Source organism: Tursiops truncatus, chromosome 13 (assembly GCF_011762595.2).
Source record: "Tursiops truncatus isolate mTurTru1 chromosome 13, mTurTru1.mat.Y, whole genome shotgun sequence".
Taxonomy (NCBI): Eukaryota; Metazoa; Chordata; class Mammalia; order Artiodactyla; family Delphinidae; genus Tursiops; species Tursiops truncatus.
In genome coordinates this window covers 120,093-143,112 of record NC_047046.1, presented here as the reverse complement: position 1 = coordinate 143,112, position 23,020 = coordinate 120,093, and the positions used below count along the sequence as shown (strand labels likewise).

Genomic DNA, 23,020 nt, shown 5'->3' with positions numbered 1-23,020 from the left:
TTGCGTCCGGCTGCGCTTCTCGGCGGGTCGTGAGTGGACGTGGAGCGCGTGCGCGTGCGCGAGGGCCCGGGGCGCGGCGTGGGCTGTGGGGACCGGGTGGGCGCAGGAGGCCGGGCGGGGACCGAGCTGTCGCCGCCCGCCCTGCGGACCCGCGCGGGACGCGGAGGCCCGGATGTGGGCGCGCTCGCCGAGCCGCTGCCTTTGTGACGGTGCCGCCCCGTCGGCGACGCTCCCGGTGCTGCGCCTGCAGGTGCCGATCGCAGGTACACGCGAGAGGGCTGGATGTGGTTTCTTCCTAGCGGGAGGCGGCGGCGCCGCCGTTTCCTCGTCTCCTCGCCGAGGCGGACGGTTTTCACCAACAAATGGTTTTTCTTCCCTGTGGTCTCCCGGCCTGAGTGATCCCCACTGCCACTTGGATTCGCTCGCCTTTGCGTTGGTGGGACGGGACCCTGACGCCCGTACGCGCCGGGCGGTGGTGGGGAGTTTGAACCACATATTCTCAGCGATGCAAAATAAGATTTCTTCTGTTCCTGTTTTTTTTTTTTTTTTTTCCTTCCCAACTGGGGCCAGATGTTTAAAACTTTGCATATGGCCTTTCCAGCATCTGCTAAACGTGATCATGCTCTTTTTCGTTAGAGTAGGAAATTTCTTTACAGTAAATGTCCTAACGTTCCTAAAAGACATCCAACGTGGTTATACTGGTTTAAAAAAATATATACTTCTGGATTCTATTCCTGGATATTATAGAAGTTATATGCTGCAGACATTGATGAAGTGGGTATACTTTTAAGAAGTTTGGTGGCAGAAAGGGCTGGATCGATTTCTATTTCTGGCTCCAGTCTAAAAATATTCATTAAAAAAAACTTTTTACTTATTGAGACTTATTTTGGCAGTTATTTTCCTCAGAATTGCCTGTCTTATCAATATTTTCAGTGTTTAAGATCCAGCAGGTTCGGCATCTCTAGCTCCTGGCTTCCTGATCTTCAGTTGTTGGGTTTTCTTTTTTAATCAAATAGATTAATTGAGGGTGTGTGTGTATTTAACCAGTTTGACTTTTCAGAGATAGCTCATAATTATTATATTTTTATTTTCTCTTGATAGTTAAATGAATCAAATTTGTACATAATCTAACACCTGGTATGAATGTGAAAGATGAGGTTGACATCAAAATTACCTAGATCCCACCCAAAGTATATGGAGAAGCAGAAGAATTTAAGTTCTATCTTTACTTCATATACAGAATATACTGTTAAAGAAAAAAATAAGAAGTAAAAGGGAAGACAGGTTGTCATCCACAGTGCTAGCTAAAAAATATTAGTCACCTTACCAGTGTTGACTAAAGTTAACCTGGGACATAAGTAGCACAACCCCTTCCTGCCCCTTTTTAAACTACCTCAATACTGCAGTAATTTTCTTCGGCGACCTGACTAATCTCCTCTTCTCTTGTTTCATTAAAATTGTCCCTCTGTCTTGCAAAGCCTCCTGGACAAGTGGATGGCACACATTCCTGCCCTTCTTGAAAATCGTTCATTTGTTCTTTCATTCCCTCTCTCAACACATATTTCTTGAGCTCTTAGCATGTGCCAGTCACAGGGCCAGTATTTGAGATATATATCATAAGTTAAATGATTAAGTCTGCTTATCAGTATTTTATATAAACATCGCAAACTTTTGTTTAGGACAAGATATTAATAGTATTTACATAGATACAAGGTGTACCTTCTGGAAGAGAGATGACAAAGTATCTTATTAATTAACTGCATCGCCAGCATGTACAAGAGATTTAGTTAATATCAATGAGTTTAGTAAAGGGACTGGAAAGAGCATATATATTAACAGATTGCTTAACTGTCCTCAGTAACAAATTTGCAAATATCTTTGTAGAAGAAAGCCTGTTCACAACAGGAAGAAGATACCTAGTAATTTTAACTAGAAATGTATCTGAATAATAAGAGAAAACTTTAATATAATCCTAGAGTCATAAATAAGAATAAAGGATGAGTAGGAATGAGAGCAGTTCTGTTTATGGATTAAATGCACTTGTCAAGAAAATATTATTGGGATTGTTTTTTTAAAGAACCCCATGCAATTTGTTCTTTCTTTTATGTCTCCATCTTCTTAAAAATGTTATGAAAGTGACTCCTTTTCCTTTTAATTAGATGAGAAAATGTTTCTGTTAAAGGAAAAATACTCCTAGAAATGATGAGTTCCCTTGGTTTTCATCACATAATTCAAGCACTGAAAGCTTAGTAGCATATAGTTTAAAAAACATTTTAGTTTTAAAAAATTTTTGTTTTAAGGAAAAAGACATTTCATTGTGTGATATCTCCGTTTTGCTTACAATAGACTTTCACCTGTAGTTTTCCTTATAGCATGACTCAGATCAGCCAGGGTCTTAAATCTTCTGGCTCTGAAGCAAGGTCAGGACTGGTGTGTCACCGGCTGTATATGCATCTCTGGCTTAGAACCGACACCAGGAGCATAATTTTTGCCTCTTTCCACACAATACCTTTCTGCTGTCTCATCCTTACCTTTTCTGGTCAATATTTTATTATGAAAAAGTTTGAACATACAGCTAAACTGAAAGAAGTTTACAGTGAATACTTGTAACCTCCCCTCCTAGACTCTACCATTGACATTTTACTATACTAATTTGAACATATATCTGTCTGCCCCTTTCTTCATCAGTCCCTCTTTTTTGGGATGCATTTCAAAGTAAATTGCAGCCATCAGTATGCTTTCCTGAAATACTTCTGAATGCATGTGCATTGTTAACCAGAATTTAATGTTTGTTTCGCTTATGCTTTTGATGTGAAATTTACATAAAATGAAATGCACAACCTGAGAGTGTCCGTTTGTTGAGTTTTCACAGATGCACAATCTTTGCGGAGTATGGCTTTGCTGTCTCTGCTGCTGGGTCCTTTTGCTGATGATCCCTTGTCCTTCACAGATGCCAAATACCAGTGAACTTATTCAGAACCTTAAGAGATCTGTTCTCTTTTATTAAGAATTACACACTCCATATGCCCAAGCAAAACGCTATCCCCTAGAAGGTCTCGCCGGTCCCTGGGCTCTGGTCCTCAAGCACTGGGTCTTCCAGTCTCCATTGCCTGCCCTGGGCAGACATCTGTACAAACCACAGGTTATCGCCAAGTGTTCGACAAGTGCCGCAGTGAACAAATACGAAGCACTGTGCTGGCCTCTTTCCGGGTTTTAGAGTGAGGCTATCCCAGTTCTCAAGTAGTTCTTCATCTCACAGGGAGGTGGGCAAATGAGCCGGGCGTTGAAGTGCTAGGAGCGTGGGCAAAAGGCTCCAGGGATTTTCTCTGGGACGATGGGAAGGCTTTTGGAAAAGGTGGCATGTGAATGAGGCTTAGAGAACATGGGGCAAGTGCAGTAGGATTGAAGGTTGAAAGGTTGTCAGGGCCCAGAATGTGGATGGTTGTGATCAGAGCTGTGCCTGGAACCTCTGTGCCTCATATGGTAACTTCCATAGCCTTCTTGCTGGTGCTGGAAGCTTCTTTCAGGCCATCTCTGCCCTGGTGGTTTGCAGAATAGCAGCTCTCAAAAGACATCTGAGTCCTAACTGCCAGAAGCTGTGGCTGTATCAGCTTATTGGCAACAGGAACCGTGTAGATGTGATTCAGCTGAGCACCTTGGAACGGGGAGCCTGCCCTGGGTTATGTGGGTGGGACAGGGGGGCAGAGGGTGAGGGTCGGAGGACTTGTGACATCGGAGGCAGCAGGGCACAGGGGGCAGTGACCTTGCTGCTGCGGGCTTCCTGCCTGCAAGTCTGGTCCCTCCCTCCGAGCTGTTGAGCCCACCCCTGCCCTGCTTCACGCCTACAGACACGCCCAGGTCCGCATTTGATCCTACGGCCTCTTCTAGCTCCGCCCTTTCACTGCTGTTCTCGCCTCCAAACTTTTCAGCCCTATTGTGGAATTTGTCTGCTGTTCCCGCTTTAGCGAACCTTCATCTAGCCAGTCAGGGCACTAGAATCCCTAATTCATCTGAACTCTGTTAATCCTCCCTTCCTTGAAGTTCTCCCTTCTGGCTTCTGATATACATCTCTACAGCTCTTCTACAGATCTGTCTGTAGATCTTCTCATTCTCTGGTGGATCTTTCTCTGCTTCCTTTTTGGGCTTCCTTTTCTCCTCTGTTTTCTTCCTAGATACTAATTTATCCCACAATTTTTTTCCCTTTTAGATCCCCATGATTTTTTAAGATTAATTAATTTATTTTTGGCTGCGCCAGGTCTCTGTTGCTGCGCGCGGGCTTTCTCTAGTTGCGGCGAGCAGGTGCTGCTCTTCGTTGTCGTGTGCGGGCTTCTCATTGTAGTGTCTTCTCTTGTTGCGGAGCACGGGCTCTAGGTGCACGGGCTTCAGGAGTTGTGGCACGCGGGCTTCAGTAGTTGTGGCTCGCAGGCTCTAGAGCACAGGCTCAGTAGTTGTGGTGCACGGGCTTAGTTGCTCCGCGGCATGTGGGATCTTCCTGGACCAGGGCTCGAACCCATGTCCCCTGCATTGGCAGGAGGATTCTTAACCACTGCGTCACCAGGGAAGTCCTATCCCACAATTTTCTGGTCCTACAGTTTATTTTACTCTCCATGGTATCTTTGGTTGATTTTATACACTGCCATGGTGTCATCTGATAATGCTGTTACCCAGCTTTACCAGATGTTCTGTCTCCTGGTGAGCTTTATAGGAATCATGGCGCAGGGATGTATAATCTCCCTTAGACCCCATCTGTCTCCTTCACCTGCATCAGAGTAGATGAATACGTCACCCCCAAATCTGTGACTAAAGATCCACCCCCACTCCCCGCAAGAAGTTGTTCTGTTTGAGAATATAGCTGTGCAGCTTGAGTAGATCCAGGTAGAGCAGAAATGTGGATGGCGGCTGATACAGCTGGATGACCCTCACAGCTAAACGTGTCTTTCTCCCTCTCCCTTCTCTGGCTCACGCACCGTGTGCACAGCCAATCCTACCCCCAGACATTATTGTCCATTCTGTCACCCAGAAACGTGGGGTCACCTTGAACCCTTAACCTGTATTCCCATTCACATCTAATCAATTCCATTGCTGCGCTCCTTTGTGCTCCTGTATTCTGGATCACAGTTTCCCTCCTGCCTGGTTTCTTTGCAGGTGTTTCATCCCCCTCTAGTCCATCACACAGCTACCTCAAAGGCAGACACATCTGTTGTCATTGCCCAGCTGACAGCATGTGGGCAAGAGCCTGTTTCTGAGGACGGCACTTTGGGCCTCTGTGACCTCGACCTGGCCTGTTTCTGGCTGCTCCCTGCCCTGCACCACATTCGACGGCCACACTGAGCTTCTCCTCCTACGTCACCGTCGAAGGCCCTGCTTTTGTTCATGATTCCCCACCCTCGCTTATCTGCCTGAACTCAGACGCGTTCTGGACTCAGCCTTAGACCCCCAGCTCCTGCTGGCTGCTGTCTGTGTTCCATGGAGGTTGGTTTCTTCAGCTTGCCTTAGCTGCTGAGGGCAGGGATAAATGCTTCGCTCACATTTTATCCCCTGGGCGTGGGACACAGCCGGGATCATAGTAAAGTGTTCAGCAATGATTTAGAAAAATGACAGAAGATCACAATAGTTATCAGCTTACCTGCTGTTTCCCTAAATACAAATGAAAACCCGTCCTGGTGTCCCTCCCCTGGCAATATCTGTTGTTACGTTAGAGAAGTCAGTTTTGTTCAGTTGCATAAGAATATCCTTTGTAAATCTGGTGTCTGATGGAAGGATCTGATTACCCCCAAGAAATGGTAGAAACTGAGAATTAAATAGACTCCATGACAGCTGGGGTCAGTGGCTGCCAACCGTGGTGCACGTCGCACGTCAGAAGCACCTGCAGTGCTCCCTCCCCAGGGAGTTAAATGAGAAGCTCTTGGTGGGGGAGGGTGGCTTGGGACCCAGGTATTAATAACTTATTAATATAGGGGGAAAGGCCAGTGTGCAATCAGGGCTATAAACTGTCAGTTTAGATAAAGTTTTAAGTAAATTATCTAGAAGTGGGCGTTAAGGGAAATTAGGGTGACATAAGACTATTTGCTTTAAATCATAAAACAGGAGAGTCACTGGAATGAACCTTAGATGTCCATGTAAACTGGAGGCTGTATATAGTTGTTTTTTTTTTTCTTTTTAAATAAGATCCTATTCAAAGTTTATCAGTGACCAGAAATTTCCTGCCTCTTTCTGTGACCTGATCTGTTACCAGGTGTTGTTTGATTAATGGTGTCTTATTATTATTGACTTGTAATTGACTTCTTTGTGACTCCACACATTTCTCCTAATTCTGCCCTCTGGAACAACTCAGAATAAATATTATCCCTGTGGACTTCCCTGGTGGTGCAGTGGTTAGGAATCTGCCTGCCAATGCAGGGAACACGAGCTCGATCCTTGGTCTGGGAACATCCCACATGCTGCAGAGCAACTAAGCCCGTGCACCACAACTACTGAGCCTGAGCTCTAGAGCCCGCGAGCCACAACTACTGAGCCCGTGTGTCACAACTACTGAAGCCCGCGCGCCTAGAGCCCGTGCTCCGCAACAAGAGAAGCCACCGCAGTGAGAAGCCTGTGCACCGCAAAGAAGAGTAGCCCCTGCTCGCCACAACTAGAGAAAGCCCACACACAGCAACAAAGACCCAACGTAGCCAAAAAAAGAAAACATAAAATGTTTAAAAATATATATATTATCCCTGTTCCACAGGACCTGTAAATGTGTGAAGACCATTCTCTTGCTTCACCCAAGTAATTTCTTATGCAGGCTGGACGTCCGTGGTTATTTCAGCCTTTACTCACCTGAGCTCAGTGAGGGAGGGGCCTGTCTGAACAGCTGTTGCTCTGGGCTCAGCCCCTGGAATAGTACTTGGCATGTGGTTCGTGAGCCCTTGGTTAACATCTGGATCAAGAAGGTGTGAACAAGGAACACACGCGTTCATCCCACCTTTCCATCCTGCTGACTGGATTCTGACTCCTGGAAATGAGCCTGTGCTCCTCTGATGATACCCCACAGAGAACACGTGTCTGCTTCTGTGTCTTAACTCCCACAGCTGGTGTGTTCAGCTAAAATTACTCAAGTTTCTGGGGAAGGGTTAAAAGAAGTAAGGACGGACCTGTGCCTGGCATCAGAGACCTCACCCCAAGCAGACATGACCTTGGGCAGGTAGCTGTGCTCTCTGGCTGTACTTTTGTTCAGTTCATGTTGCTTCCTGTCCTAGGGACTGTGGGAGCACAGAGGTGAAAGAACTAAACCTTCCTGGAGAAGTTAGGGAATGACACAGGAAAGGGTGATGTTTGATCTTGCAGGATGGGTAGGATTTTACCAAGCGGCACGAAAGGGCAGAGCATTCCTGGCCTAGGACTAGGGCGTGTGAAGAGGTTGGGCAGTTCAGGTGGTGCAGCATGGATGGGTGGGTGGGGGGGTTGTAGTTTGATGGGACATTTAGGGCTAGTGAGGGAGAAAAGGGCCCGCCACAAAGAACCCTAAATCCATGCTGAGGACTTGGTCCATTTTCCTGTGAGTACTGGGAGATCAGCAGAGAATTCTAATCAAGAAGCGCAGCTTACGTGTTTTACAGAGATGATGCTGATGTGGACACTCCTCGGAGTGAGAAAGTCCGGAGGCGGAGAAGCCAAGTCCGAGCCAAGGCCGTGGGATCTGGAGGGGTGGGAGCTAGAGAAACGTCTAGGAGGGGATTTACAGGCTGTAGTAACTGATTGGATGTTAAGAGGACAGGGTCTAGAAGGATACTTGTGTTACTTGTCCCTAGATATCGTGTATGTTTTTAATTAACAAGCAGATAATCCTTACCGTGTGTCAGGCACTGTTTTCTGTGTTTCACAAATATGGACTCATTTAACTCTCGTAATAACCTATGGTAGGCACTATTTAGTCCCCACTGTACAGATGAAGAGACCGAGATACTGAAAGGTTAAGAAGCCACCTGTGAGCAGTGGAGCGGGGTCTGAACCTAGGCAGTCTGGCTGCAGAAGCCATGCTGTTAACCACAGTTGGGAATATTCAGTTGAGGTTGGGGAAGACGTAGGGGCAGAGGACAGAGTGATCTGTTCATTCCAGCCCAGCACTGAGCCTGTCGTGAGCCGACAATGGGATGGACCATGGGGTAAAACGAGTAGGTGTGCTCTGTGCTCTGTAAGTGCCCAGGGGGCCATTGAAAGGGCGGAGACTGGGAAAGACAGAGAAGCAACAAAGGGTGACCTACATTTAAGCTAATCATAATTTTAAATTTTTATTAGTATTTTTAATTTTTAAAAGTGGATGTATAGTTGATTTACAGTGTTGTGTTAATTACTGCTGAACAGGGAATTCCCTGCTGGTCCAGTGGTTAGGACTCTGTGCTTTCATTGCTGAAGATGTGGGTTCAATCCCTGGTCGGGGAACTAAGATCCCACAAGCCATGCGACGTGGCTAAAAGACAAAAAAAAGTTACTGCTGTACAGCAAAGTGATTCAGTTATGTATGTGTGTGTGTACATTCTCTCTTTTCATATTCTTTTCCATTATGGTTTATCATAGGCTATTGAGTATAATTCCCTGTGCTCTACAGTAGGACCTTGTTGTCTGTCCATTCTATATATAACAGTTTGCATCTGCTGACCCCAGACTCCCAATCCTCCCCTCCCCCTCGGCCACTGAAAGTCTGTTTTCTATGTCTGTGGGTCTTTTTCTGTTTCATAGCTAAGTTCATTTGTGTCATATTTTAGATTCCACACATAAGTGATATCGTATGGTATTTGTCTTTCTTTTTCTGACTTACTTCACTTAGTATGATAATCTCTAGTTGTATCTAATCATAATTTTTTAAGTCATTAGAGAAGACTAAGAAGTACCAAGCTGTATAGAGGAAAACTAGGTGAGGGGCTACCAAAGTCAGTAAAGAGGTTCAAGAACAATTGAGAGGCCAGCAGTGCCTCTATAACAGGTGTCATTGGTGAAAACCAGTTTAGCACTGGTGAGGGGGTCAGAAACCGTAGTGCTTTTATTCATGTACAATAAGTATGGGTAGAATTGAAATGGAAATCCTTAAGATCTCCAGAAGACAAAGGGGGCAAACAGTGTAAAAGAAAGCAAATACAAAAGAGCCATCAACATAAACATATGGAAAATATTCAGACCTAGTATTCAAAGGGTGGAAATTAAAGATACAATCTAAATTTAAAACAAGTTAAAAGTGCAGTGTTTATAGACGTCTACTTCTGTCCAAGATGGAGTAACAGGGAGGGGATTTACCTATCCTCTTGCCCAAACAAACAGCAACAACAACAAAAAGACAAAATACATGAAACAAACGTTTAAAGACATTCGATATCAGACCACAAAGGACAGTTATCCCTGAGAGATGGAAAACCAAGCAGGTTAGCCCTCTGACTGCCCCGGTTTATTGCCTTGAGAGGGTTTCCAGGTTACAGCAGAGGTAGGGGAAGCTGAGAGGGGCTGAGCAGACCCTGAGTCCAGAATGCAGAGCTGAGGCTGGGGAGGGCAGGGCAGCAGCCTTCACAGAGTGCAGAGGGTGCCCTCGAGTGATCACACAAAGCACACACGGGGGAGGAAGCTGCAGGGAACAGCATGTGGTGTTCACATGGGGGTTATGGCCATTACTGCTGGCCAGGCTGGAAAGCTCTTCTGATTCCTGGAGCATTGGGAGTGGAGCTCTATGAAGCACTGAAAAGAAAAATACCTGTCTGCTTAGTATCCTATATTTGGCAAAAGTATATTTCAACAACAAAGGCAAGACAACCTCCAGAATGGGAGAAAATATTTGGAAGTTATATTATCTGATAAGTGTTTACTATCCAGAATAGATAAGGAACTACAGTTCAACAACTAAAAGACAAATGTCCCGGGCTTCCCTGGTGGTGCAGTGATTGAGAGTCCGCCTGCCAATGCAGGGGACACAGGTTCGAGCCCCGGTCCGGGAAGATCCCACATGCCGCGGAGCGGCTGGGCCCGTGAGCCATGGCCGCTGAGCCTGCGCCTCCGGAGCCTGTGCTCCGCAACGGGAGAGGCCACAACAGCGAGAGGACCGCGTACCACAGAAAAAAAAAAAAAAAAAGACAATGACCCAATTTAAAAATAGGTAAGGTACTTGAACATACATTTCTCCAAAGAAGATACACAAATGGCCAGTAAGCACATGAAAATAATGCAAATGAAAAGCACAGTGAGATACCACTTCACCCCTACTAAGATGGCTATATAATTTAAAAGATGGCACAAGTGTTGGCAAGCATGGGGGGAAGTTGGAACCCTTGTACATTACTTGTGTGAAAGTAAAATGACGCAGCCACTATGGAAAACAGTTTGGTGGGTCCTCAAAAAGCTAAACATAAAATTACCGTATGAGCCAGCAATTCCACTCCTAGGTATACCCGTCAGCAGATGAGTGGATAAACAAAATGTGGTGGGTCCATACAGCGGATTATTATTCAGCCATTAGAGTGAACTACTGATACAGGCTACGACATGCATGAATCTTGAAAACATGATGCTGAGTGAAATAAGCCTGACACGAAAGGGCAAATATCGTATGATTTCCTTTTAACCTATAAGGGAAAAGAATCTGAAAAAGAATATATATATATATATATATGTGTGTGTGTGTATATATATATATATATATATATATATGTAAAACTGAGTCACTTTGCTGTACACCTGGAACTACCACAACATTGTAAATCAGCCATACTTTGGTAATAAAAGGGATTTTTAAAAAATAAGAGGATTTGATGTAGTATTAGAAACATTCAGTTCCAAATGAAATTTAGCATGGAACTCTAGAGGTTGCAGGGTGTGGGAGAGGCAGTCTTCGGAGCTCTTTTCTTCCTACTCTTGGGGATTTCGGGCACTATAGGTGTATTTCTGGAACAGTCAGATGTCGTCTGGTTGTGTGGATATATAGGTACAGCAGTTGGTCTGAGGGAATCTAGACTCGCGATTAATGAGAACCAGGTCACAGCATCTCTCCTCAAGTTTCTGCCTTTTCCGCAGCTTCACCTGCTTGGGATCTCCTGTTACTCAGGAAGCGTCAGGAACGAGGAGGGCATGGAGGCCGAGTTGCTAACTGCCCGGTCCCACGTAAGTTGGGCTGCCTTCATTCTTTTTTGTTTTCCGACTGAGAATCCCTTTTTAGTTAAGGGTTCTTAAGGGATCCGTATCTCAGACACTTCCTCCAATAGACTAGCACTGATTGTTTGCTTTATTTATAGCTGTAGTTTTATTTCCTTTCATATCAAAGAAACACAACTTGAACAGAAATGTGTGAAATATTGAGGACTCTGATGAGATGCTCTTTCGTCTACAATGAGGAATGACTGAGCACACAGCAAGCTTTCTCCCTTCAAGATGATGACAGAACTAGGATGTTGGTGCCTTTCTGAGGGATTCTCTGGTCCCTGGTGGTCTTGGGTGTGGGGCTGGTGTGTTAATTCCTCCCTGGGGACTGCCTGTGGAGGAGCTTGGGGACAAGTTAGGTAATTATCCAGGAGTAACTGCAACCAAGACAGGAAGAGCCCCGGGAGAGGGTGGGTCCTCTGGGGACAGAGAGATGGGTGGGGGACCCTCCTTCAGCCTCACTCAGCTTCGCCCCTAGGTGATCCCTCATACTTTACTTCTACGTATTCAAAACCCCACCAGAAAGCATAGTCTTTGCTTTTGGCTGTCCTACATATTTTGAAGGATTTACGGGAAGAAAAGTAGACTATTGTATTTACCCAGATATTTACCCTTTTTCTTTCTCATCCATCATTCCTGAGATTTAAAGTTTCTCTCTTGTGTCATTTCCCTTCTGCCTGACGAATTACCTTTAGCATACTTTTAGAGCAGGTCTGCTGGTAACAAATCCTGTTTGTTTAACTTTCTTTGAGAATGTATTTTTCATCATTCCTGAAAGATATTTTCACCCAATAATTGAAATTCTGGCATGACAGTTCTTTTCTTTCGGCATTAAAAAATCCCCACTATTCCACTGTCGTTTTACCTTCACAGTCTTTGATGAGAAACGCTCAGTTATTCAAATGGGTTTTTTTCTGTGTCATCTATAGATCCCTTTGATGTGTCTAATAAAGGCCTTGCTTCTGTATCTATTGTTTTATTACTATTAAAATATAATCTCTTCTCTATTTTTTAAATGCCTACCAATATTTAGGAAAAATGTTTTGGAAATTTATTTTATGTCATAAAACATGGCTAGGTTGGTCTCTTAAGCATAAAGTTGCACTTGAGCTCAAGACTGTTTTTCCCTTCTTCTCCTGCCTTGTATTAGGTTCTAATTATTTTACATAAGTGTAGATTAACTGATTCTCCTTGCTTTAGCTGTTTACAACATACTTGATTTAAATGAAAGTGTTTCTGACAGTTTCTAAACTGAAAGCATAACATGGAACAGGTTTCTAGACAGTACGTATTTAATACCATTCCTTTTAGGACTTGTCCAGAATTCAACGTAAATACGACTCACTCCTAGAATGAGTTCTATTCTGTCCTGTTTCCCTACCCAAGTGCTATCTGCCTAATCTCTCTTTCTGTCAATATTCGGGGAAGGGAGGGCAGAGATATACATCAGGCTCAAACTTGCTTTGTGTTGTAGACACTGGTGACCTTCAAGGACATACTTGTGAACTTCACGAGGGAGGAGTGGAAGCTGCTGGACCCTGCTCAGCAGCTCATGTACAAAGATGTGATGTTGGAGAACTACAGAAACCTGGTGTCCTTGGGTGAGATGGACCTCTGTTTGGGGGTTTTGGGCTCCTCATTGATCAAAAGGTATGGAGAGCCTGAAGCATACATTGGAGTGTGAGCTTGGGGCCAGGGACCTAATTTCTTTGGGGCATGGAACAGGGTTTTCGTACTCCTTCTGCTTTTATGAAAAAAAAATTGTTTTCGTTTGTTGAATTTTAAGAAATGTGTATTTTGCTGCCTCTGTAGCCCTACCTTGTCTACTCTTCAGAGCCCCCCAGGACTATTGAAGGGGCCCGGGGTTGGGGGTGAACTGGGATGCTTCTTTGTGTCCAGCCCAGAGCTCCAAACCCTCGCCCAGTTCTTTATCTTTCACTGGGAACAGGGCATCAGCTTCCCAAGCCAGAGGTGATCCTGCAGTTGGAGAAGGGGGAGGAGCCATGGCTGTTGGAGAGAGGGATTCACCAAGAGACCTATCCAGGTGAGAACCAGACCACCCGTTTGGGGGAGGAGTCCCTGGCGAGAGTGGTCACTAGTTCTCTGCATTTCGAAGGTGAGGACTGGGTTTATTTAGCTTCGGTTTCCCCACTGCTAGTCTGCTTTCTAGTCTTGTCACACTTCCATTTGCGTTCATTAAAATTATCTTTCTGATGTTTCCATCTCTGGGCTATTGTATAAAGAAGATGTGGCACATATATACAATGGAATATTACTCAGCCATAAAAAGAAACGAAATTGAGCTATTTGTAATGAGGTGGATAGACCTAGAGTCTGTCATACAGAGTGAAGTAAGTCAGAAAGAAAAAGACAAATACCGTATGCTAATACATATATATGGAATTTAAGAAGAAAAAAAAAATGTCATGAAGAACCTAGGGGTAAGAGAGGAATAAAGACACAGACCTACTGGAGAACGGACTTGAGGGTATGGGGAGGGGGAAGGGTGAGCTGTGACAGGGCGAGAGAGAGTCATGGATATATACACACTAACAAACGTAAGGTAGATAGCTAGCGGGAAGCAGCCGCATGGCACAGGGATATCGGCTCGGTGCTTTGTGACCGCCTGGATGGGTGGGATAGGGAGGGTGGGAGGGAGGGAGACGCAAGAGGGAAGAGATATGGGAACATATGTATATGTATAACTGATTCACTTTGTTATAAAGCAGAAACTAACACACCCTTGTAAAGCAATTATACCGCAATAAAGATGTTAAAAAAAATTATCTTTCTGTTTCAGTGCTTGGTTCCAGCCCTGTTCATTTTGCTTTCCTGATTATTACTACTAACTCAAGCATCTGTGTCCTCTTATCTTTCATAGAATTATTCTGTTATCTTTGCCTGTCTTTTCCCTGTCCTGTGTCCCTTCCCACAGCCTTTGATCTGCTGCTCTGTGTAAGCTCTGCCATGGGACCCCATCGCCTGCCCCTGCTCTGAGTTTGTTTTTTGCCGGTTAGCAAATTGCAGCAGAGGCGTCACCAATCCCTGTTGACTTAACCCTCCTTCCTTTCCAGAATTGCTGCTCTCAAAAACACCTGTTTTCTCATAATCTAGCTCTTTATTTAATTTTTTTTTCATTTTAATCTTAATATCTGTAAAATGCAGACCACTGTGTGGATTTCTAGCAACAGTCCTTTCCCCAGCTCCCCTGTGTAGAGAAGATCAGCCTTCTGGGTTAAGAAATGAAGGCAGTGCTTCATCTTCCTCCTGTTCTGTTCTCTCTGAGCAATGCTGTCTCTGACCCCTGTCTCTAAGCTCAGTGCTCTGATGTCTTTCTCCTTAGCCCAGCCATCTGGGGCGTTGCTGTCTGGACCTTGCTGCTGATGGCCAACTCCATGTGCTAGTGACCCACGTTGACTCCTGGGGACACATGGCCTCCCAGGCCCGGTGCAGTCTAGGCACCTCGTAATCCTCTGGCACTCACGTCCACTCATGTCAGGCATTTCCCTGAACCTCAGGCTGTGAGTGTGATGTGAATGAAGTCGTTAGCATCTCAGTCGTCCTCTATGTTTCGCCTCCAGTCCTTTTTTGTGAAACCTTTTGGCTTATTAAGTACAGGTTCCTTCTTTTTCTGAGCTTCCACTTTGTTTCTACTTTTAAATGTCGTAAATTTTGTTTTTGACTTTTTTTACATTGGGCCTCGTAGGTGACTGTAGCCAGTACCTGTCTCAGGGCAGGTCCCTCAGACACTGGGAAGTACTTGATCAGTCAGCTGCTTTGGGGCCATGGCAGGAAAGACTGTTCTCTGTTTCCTTTCATTTCCGTATTTCTTCCTGTCCTTATTTTTTCCATTCATGTGTTCAGTTTAGCAGGCTTTCCTGGATGTCTGTTGACAAGTATGCAAAAATAACTGACTATAACCAGCAGTTTAAATTTTTAGTGGGAAATTTGTTGTCAAAAGAAATACTGAAATTCCATGTATGTGCTTAATCGACTGGAATTTAAGGGAATCTACAAGCTCTGGGAACTTCATTATCAAAATGAAAAGTATAATGGGTGATGGCTTTAAAAACTCAGTTGATGAATTGATTAATGGATGCTGCAGATTTTGAAGATAACGCACCTGAGTTATCTTCCACATTACAGAACACATGGAAGATTTTTAGGACTTTAATGCGTCCGTGTTTTCTGTCGCTTTCTCCAGACTTGTCTTTCCATACCCAGCCCTACCCCTCATCACACATGTTCATTCTAGAATTTTCCAGTTGGCATTAGTAGTTTGAAAAACTTCTCCATGGGATTCTGATGCACTGGGTGGAGGAGAGGGGAAAGATGGCATATGTCCTGTCAAAACTCATCAAGGTAGAGGTGTGTGTATATGTAATGGAGTATTATTTATCCTTAAAAAGGAAGGAAATACTGCAGTTTGCTACAACGTAGATGAACTTTGAGGACATTATGCTGGGTGAAATAAGCCAGTCTCAGAAGGACAAATAGTGTATGATTCCACGTATGTAAGGTACTTGAAGTAGCCAAAATTATAAAGACACAAAGTATAATGGTGATTGCTGGGAGCTGGGTTGAGAGGAGATTGGGTCCTTATTGTTTAATAGGTATGGAGTTTCAGTTTTATAAGATGAAAATGGATGGTGGTGATGGCTGTACAACAATGTGAATACACTTAATACTTGAATTGTGCACTTAAAAATGGTTAAGATGGTGCATTTTATGTTATATGTATTGTTTTAATCACAATTTTTTAAAAAAGAAATCAGGGTGGGGAAGAAACTAGCAACTAACAGAGCTGGGAATGAAAATGAGGACTGGGAAAGGGGTTTGGGTTGTACAAAGGAGGCAGTTAGGAGCCTGGCACAGGGATTGTTTACCAGGGATTGTTTCCTGTGGCAGCCAAAACAAAGTTCCACAAACTGGGTGGCTTAAATCAACACATTTATTGTCTCAGTTCTAGAGGTCAGAAGTCTCTAGAACTGTGTGGGCAGGCCATGTGCCCTCTGGGGCTCCAGGGGAGGGTCCTTCCCGCCTCTTCCAGCTCTGGTGCCCCAGGTGCCCCTTGGCTTGTAGACACATCACCTCACCCAGCCTCCATCTTCACATGGCTGCCTCCCCTGTGTGTCTGCCTCTGTATCTTCTCTCCTTTTCTTGTAAGGACACCAGTCAGACTGGATTAGGGCCCTCCTACAGCAGTACTACTGCATCTTAACTAATTACATCTGCAATGATCCTATTTCCAAATAAGGTTATAACCTGTGATAGTGGGGGTTAAGACTTCAGCATATCTCCTCTGGGGAACACAATTAACCCCATACACCAAGTAAGAGTAGAGTATTGCCCCACTTATGTAGGAAGAGGTGGTATTGGGTAAATAGTGGATTTTTTTCTAGATTTCAGAACCAAACATTTTAGCTGAAAGGCATTGAGAAACAAACGCAGGCTCTGAACCAGGGAAAATAATTTGCAGTAATACGCATGCATATAAACAGAAGGGCGAAAAGTCCAGGAGAATGTGAGTTAGGGTTCAGGTTCTGAGTTAGTGTCCTGCATTAGTCCTGTCAATTTTAATTAAGTCTTGGTGTCTCAGAGCAAAGGAATCAAAGTAGAAGATGGGGATGATGATACCAGTGAGCATTACAAACCGTACTGCTTCGGTGTTGAGCTCCCACCTTATATGATACTTAGGATAACCTTATAGGTCCTTAAATGACAGAGAAGCAATCTGATTTTTGAAAACTTTAGCAACTTGTCTAAATTCACCACTAGTAGTAGCAAAGTGTAGGTTAGAACCTGTATCTGGGTCCCTTCTGTGCAGTCACCCTGCCAGCCGACCCCATGGCCTTTCTGAGAGGTTTGCTCTGTCAGTCACATGTAATCATTCTGTACCGCTTTGGTGGCATAGATAGAAGCCATTTCCTGCCACGTGGCTGCTTTCATGGTTTAGGAATGTGAAGAGTTCATGTCGGGGAAGGGCCTGGCAGCAAGGAGACACGTCAGGTTCTTTTATCATTAATAGGTTAGATCGTGGCAGTGCAGCGCTTTCTGGGTTTCCTTAATTGCCACCCCAGCACTGAATATCCTGATCCCATGTGTCGTAGCCAGTCCTGTGGCTTCTCTTACCCTCTTTGCTCCTTTTATGTGCATATTATAGCCCGGCCCACTTCCTGTTAATGGGCCTTCCTTCCCTTTCTCACTCTCTGTCAAGGTTACAAAACCATATTTAAAAGCAACTCTGCATGACTTACATACTTTTTTCTACATATATCCTACCATTCTGACCTTAATACTTTTTTTTAGTTATGTAAGGCTTTTCCATTTCTTTCAGATTTGGAGACTGCAGTTGAAGTGAAATCATCAGCTTCCAGTAAGAGCATTTCTAAAGATAAACACTCCTGTGATGTTAAAATGAAAAGAATGGCAAAGAGTGATCTCTGGTATTTGTCACTGGAAGAAGTCTGGACACGTGAAGGTCAGTTGGACAGGCCCCAGGGCAGCCAGGAGAGACATCTGAGGCAAGTGGCATTCACCCAAAAGAAAGCACTTCCTCAGGAGAGAGTCTGTGAAAATGGGAAATACAGGGGAAACTGTCTTCTTCCTGCTCAGCTAGTACTGCGAGAGTATTTCCATAAACATGACTCACATCCTAAAAGTTTGAAACATGATTTGGTTTTCAGTGGTCATCAGGAAAGTTATGCAAGCAACAGTAATGACTCTGGTCAAACCTTCTGTCAAAACATTCACCTTCTTCAATTTGCAAGAACTCAAGCAGGAGATAAATCATACAGATGCCCTGATAACAACTCTCTTACTCATGGTACATCCCTTGGTATATCAAAGGGTACACATAGAGAGAAACCCTATGAATGTAAGGAATGTGGAAAATTCTTCAGCTGGCGCTCTAATCTTACCAGGCACCGGCTTATTCATACTGGAGAAAAACCCTATGAGTGTAAAGAATGTGGAAAATCTTTCAGCCGGAGTTCTCACCTTATTGGACATCAAAAGACTCATACTGGTGAGGAACCCTATGAATGTAAAGAATGTGGGAAGTCCTTCAGCTGGTTCTCTCACCTTGTTACCCATCAGAGGACTCACACAGGAGACAAACTGTACACGTGTAATCAGTGTGGAAAGTCTTTTGTTCATAGCTCCAGGCTTATTCGGCACCAGAGAACTCATACTGGAGAGAAACCTTATGAGTGTGCCGAATGTGGGAAGTCTTTCAGACAGAGCACGCATCTCATTCTGCACCAGAGAACCCATGTTAGGGTGCGGCCCTACGAATGCAGTGACTGCGGGAAGTCTTACAGCCAGAGGTCTCACCTTGTTGTCCATCATAGAACTCACACTGGGCTGAAGCCCTTTGAGTGCAAAGATTGCGGAAAATGCTTTAGTCGAAGCTCTCACCTTTTCTCACATCAGAGAACCCATACGGGGGAGAAACCATATGCATGCCATGACTGTGGAAAATCCTTCAGCCAGAGTTCTGCCCTCATTGTGCACCAGAGAATTCATACTGGAGAGAAACCATATGAATGCTGTCAGTGTGGGAAAGCCTTCATTCGGAAGAATGACCTTATTAAGCACCAGAGGGTTCACACTGGAGAAGAGACCTATAAATGTAATCAGTGTGGGATCATCTTCAGCCAGAACTCTCCACGTATAGTATATCAAATCGCTCACACCGGAGAGCAGTTCCTAACATGTAATCAGTGTGGGACAGCACTTGTTAATAGCCCTAATCTTATTAGATACCAGACAAATCATATTAGAGAAAATGCATATTAATGTAATAAATATGGAATTCTTCACAAAGAGCAATAACTTTATTTAGCATTGGAGAACTCCTTCTGGAGAGGAGCGGCTTTCAGTCTTGTTACTACCCTTTCGTGCACTAGAGAATTGGTCCTGGAGTGGGAAAAACACACAAATTTCACTTTAGTATATCAGATTGTCTTCTTTTCCCAAATTCCCACAAAAGTAGTTGGACTGGGAGCATTCTTCCCCCAGCATTAAATGCTAAAATCTGAGAAGGAACGATTAAGTAAGTGAGTTATTGATAGATGATCCAGCTTTGTTTCCTTCAAAAAAATAAATGAGAGTGCTACCTCAAAAAGGCAAATAAATGAGAGTTGCTGCTGAGGGGAATAAAAAATGGATATAGTTATTGTAACAAACAATGGAAAATGATATTCCAGTGAATTAAGATGCCATTTTTTACTTGACTGTCCCTCTCTCCTGGGACACTTCGTAGTGTTTAGTCTGTTTTATGTGTCTGATATAAACCACATTTTGGCTAGCAGCAGGGAAAATCTTATCATGTGAGGCAGAGAAGGAAGAACACATTTACTACTATTAGTATCCAGTTTAAATATATTTGCATGTGGGTAACAATTGAAAATGTATCTATGGATAAATGAACAGAATTGACTTGTTAGATAAGGGAATTACGAGTGAGTTTTATAGTCTATTAGGTGTCACTGTAATAATTATTTGAAGACGCTTTTAAATATTAAAAAAGGATATACGGTTTCTCCTATTCTACTATGAAGGAAGTTTGAGAACCTCCTGCTAGCAAACTTTCCCATTAATTCTAAGTTGTTTGGGGTCATAGAGTTGCGCTCCTTGGGACAGGCTGCTAAAGACTCTTGGGAGGTTAAACACAATGATCCTCTGGATGTTGGGACCTAAAGGAGCATTGGATACTTGAACATGCCAGGGAGAGGCTCCATTTGAGTGGGAGCATGTACCCGGGCAATACTTGGAGCAAGTATGCTCCTAAAATAGACACAGCACTGCTTGTATCTTTATGAAGAAAACAGTGGTTAAGAGTATGTGTCTGAGCTGGGGTCCCCAAGTTGAACTCCCACCTCTGTCCTTCCCTTGCTGGGTGAAATTGGGCATGTTGCCTAGCTGCTCTGTACCTAGCTAACAGATGTCCTCCTCTGCAAATTAGGGATAACATTACTTACCTCATGGGATCGTGGTGAGGAGCAAACAAGTAAACATATAAAGAGCTTAGAACATGCCTCATGTGTATGAAGTGCTTTATTACATTAGGTGTGATTGTTAACATTACATTATTGCCCCACTCTAGTGTCTGTCATTCACTTTAAACTGCTTGATTGCCAGTAAGAACTGATGGAGTTCTCACTTCGCTTCCAGTCACACATGTTTTCCCCTTTACCTGCATCAGAACTTACCAACCAAGGAAATCACTGACCCATAGTGGGTATATGGATGCATTTCTGAGGATCAGTAAACAGCTTTTAATATTGCATTCAAAAGCATTCTCTTTGTACGGAGGTTTTCCCTTTAAGAGAGAGGAACCTAATCTTCAGATTCTCTGGTAAGTCCATGACCCAAAAAAGATTTAGAAAGAGAATCTGTTTTAATCCTCTGTTTCATTCTGTAAATGGATCTTGTGTGTGTAGGAACTGACCATTATTTGCCACTTTCCAGCAAACAATGTGTATATGTTAGATGCTCACTGATTGTTGAACGATATAAAGATTGTTGAGAATAACAGGACGACGACCTTGCTGTCTCTCCCAGGACTAATCTAGAAATGCTTGTTAGACTCAAGAGACCTGAGAACTGCAGGAGCAAGAGGCCACAGCTCACTCTTCTGGCACAGTTGGGATGAAGGCCTCACGTTTTGAGAACCTCCTGGCGCCTCAGTTATGGTTGAGTAACTCCTCAGTGATTACACACCATTCACGTATGTAACATACTCCTACCAGAAGTGGTTTTCATTAAAAGCAGTGGTTCTCTCTGGGCGTAAAAGACGAGCCCCGTAGCTGGGCCTCTTAGAATTTCCGATAACGTATGGCTCAGTTTTCCTGAACTGTGTAGTGGAGATACTACTGCTGGTACCTATGTCCGAGGATAGTTGTGTGGATTAAGTGAGATACTGTGTAAAGTACTTGAAACAGTGCCTGGCACATAGGAAGTACTGTATGTCTTAGGTATTAATAATAATAATGTTACTATTATTCACACTCTAAGGAATGTATTTCTGTGGATGATCACTGAAACAGTACTTATAATACTGCAAAATTTGTAATATTAAAAATGTATAATAGAAAATTTTTTATTTATAGACATTAAGGTTACACAAACAGAAAGCTTGGTAACATAAAAAATGTCCTTGTGATGTACAAAAAATGCATGATAAATAATTGTCAATACCAAGTAAGCTCAGATATGTAAAAATAAATGAATTTCAAAAAACGGAAATGAATCTTGCTCAAAACTCTAAGGAGATTTGTCAAAAGATTAATAGCAATTAACCTACATATTGGGAGAATTGGTGTTTGCTTTTCTTTCTTTCTTTCTTTTTTTTTTTTGTACTTTTCAAAGTCTCTTCAGAGAATATATATTACTTTTAGGATCAGGAAGACAATCTTTTCAGTGATGGAATGTTTTCTCTTCAAAAGTTCTTGTCTACAAATAAGCTACTGGAACTTTAATAAGGGAATTTGGCAAGGTTGCAGGATACAAGATCAATATACAAAAATTGATATGTACAAGCAGTGAACAATTTGTAAATGAAATCAGAAATACAATCTCACAATGATACAAAAATATGAAATACTTAGATATGTTTAATGAATTGAACAAGATCTGTACAGCGAAGGTATAAAACATTGCTGAAAGAAATTCAAGAACACATAATAGAGAGCATGTAATAGATATTATAAGTGAAGAAATACACCATGGTCAAGGATGGACAAACTCAATGTAGTAGGAGTGCAATTCTCCGCAAACTAATCTTTAAGTTCAGGGGCATTTGTGTGGAAACTGACAAGCTAATCAGGAAGTTATATGGAAATGCAAATGACCTAGAATAACCAAAGAAATTTTTTTAAAAGGATAAGGTTGTAGGGCCTACAATACCTAATTTCAAAGTTTACTATAGAACTATACTAATAAAATGATGGCATGAGGGTGGATATAGATCAATAAAACAGGACAGAGAGTTCAGAAATTGACCTACACATATATTGTCAATTAAATTTTGACATGAGAGCCAAAATAACTCAATGTGGAAAAGACATTCTTTTAAATGAGGGGTGGTGTGACAACTGGATATTTGTATGGAAAAAACCCTCCCCTTATCTCACATCACATCCAGAAATAACTCAAAATGCATTGCAAACCTAAATGCAAAAGCTAGAAATTTTCAATATCTGGAAGAAAACATAGGAGAAAATGTTTATGTGTATAAGAAAAGATAGAACAAAATGCATGAATCATAAAAGAAAAATGATAAATTGGACTTAATAAAAATTTTAAAACTTCTGCTCTTTTGAAAAGAACATGAAAAGGCAATCCATAGGCTGGTATATTAACAATATGTATATCTGACAAGGGCTTGTATCCAGAATACAAAGGATGCTCATAACTAACTCATAAATTATACAGTAAGAAGGTGAACAAAAAAATGTGCAAAATGATTTGCCAGATGCTTCACAAAAGAATGTGTATAGATGGCCAGTAAACCCTTGTAAAAATGCTCGACAGCATCAGTCATTAGGGAAATGCAAGTCAAAACCAGGAGGATATAGAACTTCATATCTAGTAGCATGACTAAGATAAAAAAGATAAGGCTAGTTATTGAGGATTGGAGAGATTGGAACCCTCACACGTTGCTGGTGGGATTATAGAATAGTACAGCCACTTTGGAGGACAGTTTGGCATGTCTTCAAAAGGCTAAACATACAGTTACCACGTGACCCATCAATTCCATTCCTAGGTAAATAACCAAGAGAAGTGAAAATATGTTCATGCAAAAATGTGTGCCTGAATGTTAAGCATTGTGATCGCCTAAAACCAGAACAAACACAAATAC

At 43.0% G+C, this 23,020-nt stretch overlaps 1 protein-coding gene across 4 annotated transcripts; it reads left to right on the top strand.

Moving 5' to 3' along the window:
• Positions 1-123: 123 nt before the first annotated feature.
• ZNF10 (zinc finger protein 10) lies at positions 124-21,418 on the top strand. 4 transcript variants are annotated; one of them, XM_033836645.2, is made up of 6 exons: positions 124-263; positions 11,032-11,118; positions 11,279-11,404; positions 12,629-12,755; positions 13,103-13,198; positions 17,492-21,385. In XM_033836645.2, exons 4-6 carry the CDS (start codon positions 12,707-12,709, stop codon positions 18,952-18,954), a joined length of 1,608 nt encoding a protein of 535 aa, XP_033692536.1. In that variant the 5' UTR covers positions 124-263; positions 11,032-11,118; positions 11,279-11,404; positions 12,629-12,706; the 3' UTR covers positions 18,955-21,385. The 4 variants fall into 4 exon arrangements, with proteins under 4 accessions (XP_033692536.1, XP_073646961.1, XP_033692535.1 ...); XM_073790860.1 differs by lacking the exon at positions 11,279-11,404 and having other exon boundaries at positions 124-250; positions 17,492-21,387; XM_033836644.2 differs by lacking the exon at positions 11,279-11,404 and having other exon boundaries at positions 130-263; positions 17,492-21,386.
• Positions 21,419-23,020: the final 1,602 nt, after the last annotated feature.